The 7,113-nt window shown below is 37.4% G+C and overlaps 2 protein-coding genes across 4 annotated transcripts in view; one reads left to right on the top strand and one right to left on the bottom strand.

Annotated features, from left to right (window-relative positions):
- Nucleotides 1-3,869: 3,869 nt before the first annotated feature.
- Nucleotides 3,870-7,113, bottom strand: part of Rnf13 (ring finger protein 13) — a 95,382-nt gene continuing 92,138 nt past the window's right edge. For all 3 annotated transcript variants that reach the window (XM_008829000.2, XM_008829001.3, XM_029561564.1), the window contains 2 exons: nt 5,440-5,520; nt 3,870-5,204 (listed from right to left, as the gene is read on the bottom strand). In XM_008829000.2, the coding sequence (XP_008827222.1) occupies nt 4,840-5,204; nt 5,440-5,520 (446 nt within the window). In that variant the 3' untranslated portion in view covers nt 3,870-4,839. The remainder of the gene's footprint in view (nt 5,205-5,439; nt 5,521-7,113) is intronic.
- LOC115069598 (uncharacterized protein C2orf16-like) overlaps nt 6,550-7,113 on the top strand; it is a 1,506-nt gene continuing 942 nt past the window's right edge. Inside the window, exon 1 of the mRNA XM_029561565.1 lies at nt 6,550-7,093. Within this exon, the coding sequence (XP_029417425.1) occupies nt 7,049-7,093 (45 nt within the window). The 5' untranslated portion in view covers nt 6,550-7,048. The remainder of the gene's footprint in view (nt 7,094-7,113) is intronic.

Genomic DNA, 7,113 nt, shown 5'->3' with positions numbered 1-7,113 from the left:
AGTAGAAATTCAGTAAGTATGTTGTGATAGGAGATTTTTGCAGTAATGTTCATTCACACATTAGTTATAATAAACCAAATAGGGAACCCTTCTCTACTGTACCTGTAAGTTAAGGGGGGGGTGTGTGCTGAGCGTGTGGGTATAAAGTGGAAGATGGTAGGTGACTGTCACTAAAGCAGTAAAAGCAAGGCTAGGCATTGACTTCTGCCCACAATTTCAGTAGGAAAACACTCCAGGAAATGTACCAAAATATACCAAAATGTGCATTACACAGTAGTACTTCTGATAACCAAACTTGGAAAACTTTGTATACTCAACAATAAGGAAAATAGGCTGAATAAGTGTGTCCATTGAACAAAAGTGTCTTAGAACATTGATTAAAAGAAAATGCTAATCAATAATGTTAAAGGGTGTAAGTGGTATGTATTTATAGTTTACACTTGAACTTTTTACGGCAGTAGGCCCAGGTACCGTAGTCTCTGGGCTAAGCTTCCAGGTGACTATTTTGATTTCCAGTGTTTTACATTGTTTTTTATTAGAATTTTAAATACGTTCTTTTAGTAGAAAATGGATTTTATTTAATGCCATAGTCAAAAAGCTTAATAGCTTATTGTGTGAAATGCACAAAAATTCAATAAAAATATATACTGAAAAGTTGACAAACTATCATGAAATTGTAGATTTTTGAGTGTTACAAACAAGTGCCACTTCTGTTAAAAGATGTATTTTTGGAGCTAAAAGTACCAATTTGTAATTTCAACAAAAGTAATTTTTGATCCAGAAGAACTCTTAATTTAAATGTAAGGAACCAAGTCCTCAAACTGAACTGTGGATTGAGAACTAAAAGAATTCATAATTCATACCTACAGACATACAGTGACTTTGAACTTCTTTTAAAATATCCCACTTTAGGGATGTTTTAATTCTATTATTTTAAAACCTACTATGCATTTATTGGTGGTAGACATGGAGCTTAGTGTTTTTAACCTTTAAGTTTTACCTTAGGTTTACTGAAATTATGCAAATGACCTATTAGGTTTAAAAGTTAGGGCCATACAATTATGTCACATTTAAACCTCTACTTAAACTGGTAAATTGATGTCAGTTTCTCAGGCCTTTGCTTCATCTCAGAGGAGTAGGGAGAGCAGTGCCATCCATCTAGTGTGTGTTGGAAGAACCTTTTATTTTCCAAAATGGAAATAACATGGTTTCTGGTACTTTCATATCTATACAAATTTTGGATCTTATAGCATATTAGTGTTGCCATTGCTTAATCTGTGTAGTAAGATTATGACTTCTGCTTCCTTACTTGTGGTTATGTGTATACTAAATTACCTAAGGTTAGTACATATTTATGATGGAAATAATTTATTGAATGAGAAAATATATTTTGAAAAGCAATCAGTATGTGAGTCTAGGAATTTGGTCTAATTTGAGGAGAATTTCCATATTTAAAATATTTGGAAGAGGAACCATTGTATAGCGGAATTTAAAGATTCTGAGGGCTTTAGTACGTCCTAAAAATGTCCGTGAAGCTGGTTCTGATACTTTGTAGTTTTGATTGGCCGAGTCGGCCACTGCCCTTCAGTTCTCTATGTGGAGACTCATGGGATAGTTCCTTCTAGTAGTAGGAAGGGACTATGAGAAAGTCACATGGGCTTGGCCTTACTGTGTCAGTTAAATGGTATCTATAAATCTTCTGAGAGCTGAGGTGCACATGGATTGGTCAGCTTCTCCAGGCTATAAACCACAACACTTCTTGTCATTTTTGTCAACTAGATCCACACATTGAACTGGATCAAGACCTTTTAGGTATGTGAGTTTTGAGACCAAATAGCCTCTATGATTTTTCTGTCCCATTTATTCGTTTTCGGCTGATGACTTGAATGCTCTAAATAAATTTTCAGACTGCCACAAGTATATTGTGTATATGGACTGTATACCGAACACAGCTGCTTTTAGAGATCTCAGACATTGAAACTAAATCTATTAAAACTTGGGTTGGCTTTCTGTATTTAAGTGTTTGACAGGTTCATACATTGATCTGAGGAACGTGAGTCATTTCCATGCCATTCTCCAGTCTCATCGCCCTCCCCCTTTTACAGCTCGGCAAGCACCCCTGCTTGTCTTCTGGTTGTTTTCTCATTTTAGTTTCTTGCTTGAGCCTGAGTGGGAGGTTATTTACAGAAGCAAGAGCAACTTATTAGTAGCTACACCACTTAAGAAAACTGCACCCCTTCCCCAACAACTCAATTGCCAATAGTCTCTGAGGGAGGGATGGGGCTTCATGGGCTTCTCCCCATCCATAATAAAATGTTGGCAAGTCCAGTCTTGTGCAGTAACCACAGCTACAGCGAGTTCATGAATGTAACAGCTGTCATCTCCAGAAGATATCTTTTTGCTGCACATGTTGCCATCCTCTGACATTCTATCCTCTCTTCCATGATGTTCTTTGAGCCTTGAAGGGGTAATACAGCTGTCCCATTTAAGGCTGAGCACCCAGCCATCACTCTTGAGTTCCTGCATTAACCACCATCCTCTGCAGTAAAGCTTCTCTAATGGGTGCAGCACTAATATAGGTATTTAGGAGCCAGTTTGACATGACCATTTAGCAAAACATAGTAGTAGGCTCCCCCCTAGGGCCTATGACCTCCCCAGCCATTGGCTCTTGACCAGGTTTACAGAACCAGACATGAGTTCTGTCTTGTATAGACTTCAAATCTATTCAGAAAGTGGTTGGTATTCAATGACCAGGTTTACAAACCATGCATGAGTTCCCTATTGTAAAGGAGACTTAAAATCCAATCAAAGTATTGGTATTTGCATAAGTTATGCCACTATTTCACCCACGGGCACATCTTGATTGACAGGTCATTATTACAGCGCAAAGCATCCACAGCTAGGCAACACTACTGTTGACTTTCCTCCAGCAGCCTGCATAGCACCTGAAACTAACCAGTAGGGGCTAAGAATCCACTCAGCTCCAGCTTGATTTCTATATCCTGTGACCAAAATGTGTTTGTGTCGAGCAGTAGGGTCTTTCCATCAGGTTCTGGTGGACCAAGAGCAACAGCAATAGCCTGTATTGTTTTGAGGCACTTCTGACCAGCAACTTGTAGGGAGGGATTCCACACCTGGCACAGGAATTTTTGTCTAATCATGGCTTCTGAGAGGAGCAGCAGCTATCCACCATCTCTGTTTGAACTCTTTATTAAAGAAAAATCTTACAGAAGCTGGAGAGGTGGCTTGACAATTCAGGGCACTGTCTGCTCTTAAAGAAAGCCTAGGTTCAGTTCTGTACCAATACCATCTTTTTTATCACTATAGGAAATACCTTTTGTTAAAATCCGAGGAAAAAAATTCTTTTAAGACAGAGAGGTCTCTCTTTGTAGCTCTGGTCACTATGTAGACCAGGCTGGCCTCGAACTCATAGAAATCCGCCCTGCCTCAGCCTCTTGAGTGCTGGGAATAAAGGCATGCACCACCACGCCCAGCCTGAGTATAATTTTCTTTTTACAGAGAAAAAACTCAGAAGTTAAATTTCTCTTTCTGGTGTTACACTGCTTTTAAAATACAACATTTTAAAAATAATGAGAAGCTCATACACCTAGTATACTTAGTCTATACAGCATGATTTTATTCAGTTTCCATGTCATTAGATATATCTACTGTAAAGAATGTGCCATAATTTACACTATTTTTGGAATGATTTTGTCTGTAGTGTTAACTTTGGGTGGTTTAGCCTAAGTGCCTGCAAGCAGTCAGTAACCCCGTATAAAATTCTAAAGTGATGTGTATTTATATCTTGCCCATTTTCCCTATCACCCTGCACATAAGACTAAGGTGTTAAGAGTACAGTAGAACAAATATATTGTGGCTTTTAAAGTGGAAAACATTTATTAACATTGAAGCTCCCCGCGTACAAGGCCGTATAAAAACTCTTAGCGTACTGATTATATATATTTTCTACATAGTACAGTAATGTATAATATAATTTAGCTTTTCATAATACATTGTTTCAATACATTAGTTCTGTTAAACAAAAGCACTTATTTTCAAATCCAATACTTGAACAATTTCCTCTGTACACAGTTTAGCAGGGCTAATTAGCATAAGATGCTCTTTTTTAAGAGGTATATGATCTCAGTATTAACAGTTGCTGAAATTTGGTATTTTTATGCAGCATTTTCTTTTTTTATCATAACACAAAAGGATACTGAAATATGAAAAGAAGGTCCAGAGACATTACCATTGAATTAAACTCATACATAACACTAGCATTAAAAGCCTTAAAAACCTCTTCTGAACCTACACTAGACCTTCCTACCAAGATAAAACTACTGAGAATGGGAATGAGAAAGACACCTTTGAGTTTCTCTGTGGTGAGAGGAAGAAAATCTTAAACCACCATGTGGCCTCTCACTGACAACTACCAGAACAAACACGTTCCCACCCAGCACTTCTAGGCAACCTCATGGGGGTGAAAGTCGGCTTAGCTTATGCTAGATGGCCATAGCACTGGCTTTGTGTGTAAGACAGAACATTTGCATACTGTGATCTAGACCTTAATTTCAAGCTATATTGAGGATTTTTTAAAAAGTGTCTTGGCTATAGTTTATTCTCAAAGAGCTAATTTGATGCCTGAGTTACAGCACCAGTCTGTTACCTTGTTAGTGAAAACGGATGTACACTCTTGGAGGTAAGTACCACAGATCAAAAAGTAACCTGATTACACTAGAAAAATTAAAAAATAAGTTATTTCTACAGAAGCCTCTAAAGGGAGGAGAAAAATCAAATCTTATACCTAAACAAACACTTTAAAGGGAAATAAACCTGACGTCACACAGTGTTTGCTGTGCTGTAATCCTGTTCGCCATTAGACTGCAATTGGACCACAACACTACGTTCATTAATCTCGTTTTCTACGTCACTACTTTCGGTATCTTCATTGTCGTCTTCCTCATAGTCAGAAGATTCTGTCATGTTCTGATGTGAGTGGGATTCTGATAAAGCCCCAAATGACTGGGTACTGACAGAGGCTAGAGGTCGAAGTAAAGGGGTGTGTTCTGACACTTCATTTTCCTCTTGACTGCTATCTGTGTCAGAGTCTGAATCGCCTTGAGAAGGAACAACTTTTTGCTTGCAGACTGGACAGGTTTTTTTGGTTTTAGTTAGCCAGGGATCTACACATTTGCAGTGATAAGCTGTTGAAGCAAAATACGTATCTTCAGTTAAGATGCTACAGTTGAGAACATTAACATTTCAGGATTGTGACCTATACACTTATGTAGGGCCAAGAGAAGTTAGTGCATTTTAAGATAATACACCTTCATTTAAAGAGACCAATACTTAGGAGAGACCTTAGCTGTCTCTTCCCCTATAACATTGAACCCATATTTGAATTATATGTAAACTCAAAGCAGTATGTTATACTCATACCATGGGAACAAGGAAGGATCCTGAGCTTATCTCCATCTTCATACTCATCCAAACAAATAGCACATACATCATACTCATCTCCTGTAACAGAAAATTGTAAAGATTATATAGACAGGTTTTTTGAAACTTCCCAAACTTAAGTTAGGTTTCCTTCGTTAATATAAGTACTGCTTGATTATTTATCCTTAAACGATATTTTGTTTTTCTGTCAGACTCAAAGAGCTACAAGTATTCAAATGCTAGTTCTAAAATATTTTCTGCCAAAGAACATTTTTTGTGGTTGGTGTGGGATTGAATCAGGTATGCTAAGCAAGGGCTCTACCACTAAGCTACACCCAGCTGTAGGACTTTGTTGTTTCCAAATAAAAATTGTATCACAACACAATCAAATTCTTTTACCATATCAGTTAAAAACAGATTTGAAGTGAGAAACATTTGATTCAGATTTCCAGTATTTACCAGTTCTGTGGTATTTCGCAAGTCACACCTACCTTGCAGGGTTATGAGGATGCAATGAGGTAACAAGGGAAACAACCAAGCAAAAGGTATTTAATAAATGTTTATTTAATTAGTAATGTCAGTGCTATTTTAATTGTCTTACTGGTGAGTTTATCACCTTTATAATAAAGGAAGCAGTAGTCTTAAATATAGCTGTTTTATTGGTGGATTTAATAGATTTTTTTTTTTTACTTCGGAGTCTGATTTTCTGCAAATTCACTTTAAAAAAAAAATCTCAGAGAACAAAACACAGGTAAATCATTGCCTGCCTCACACAGGGTACCAACCTTGGAAGGTTCAGTTTGGATGAGATTCACATGAACGGGGATGACGGTTCTTTTCAAGCAATTCATTTTATGTCTTCTAGCCACTTAAACCCATTAAGAGGAATCCGAAATAGAAAGCTTTAAAAGATGAGAGTTTTGTGGCTGGAGAGATGGCTCAGCGATTAAGACCACTGTTGTAGAGGACCAGGGTTTGATTCCCAGGACCCACATAGCAACTAACAACCATCCATAACTCTATATCCAGGGGATGTGATGACATCTTTTGACCTCTGCAGACATCAGATGACATGGATGCACTTACATACATACAAACAATACACCCATACAAAAAAAGAATATTTTTAAAAAAGATTAGAGCTTTTTATTTTTTGGTCTTGGTTTTGGTTACTGTATTACCACTACCTAATAATACATTCTAACAAATACATGTGTTTATACACTAGACTCTCATGTGGAATTTGGTCAGGCTGATTAGACTGGTCTTAACTAGATACGAAAGAGCTCTTAAATGTTTATGATGACATATAGATGATCCACTGTCATGGATTTTAAGACAGAGTTTGAACATATTAAATCATGCCTGATGCTATCATACATGTCAAAAATTTAGTCTCATTACATGCCTACTAAAAACAAACACAGTTAACAAGGATCAAGGTAGGGAGATCAGCTTGAACTGTTCACATGGGCTCAATGTGGCCACAATAATCCTTTAAAATGAGAACATCAAAGTTCAGCATTAGAGGGAGATAATGACCATGAAGGGCCACAGTTGGCTTTGAAGATGGAGAAAGGTCAATCACCTCTAGAAGGTGAAACAGTATATGGATTCTTCTGTGGAGACTCCAGGAAAGAACACAGCCCTACAGACACTGTGTCTGTTTGGTGT

Source organism: Nannospalax galili, unplaced genomic scaffold (genome assembly GCF_000622305.1).
Source record: "Nannospalax galili isolate Female #2095 unplaced genomic scaffold, S.galili_v1.0 scaffold1454, whole genome shotgun sequence".
NCBI classification, from domain to species: domain Eukaryota; kingdom Metazoa; phylum Chordata; class Mammalia; order Rodentia; family Spalacidae; genus Nannospalax; species Nannospalax galili.
Note: the sequence above shows the minus strand (reverse complement) of the source record. Positions and strands in the feature narration are given on the sequence as shown.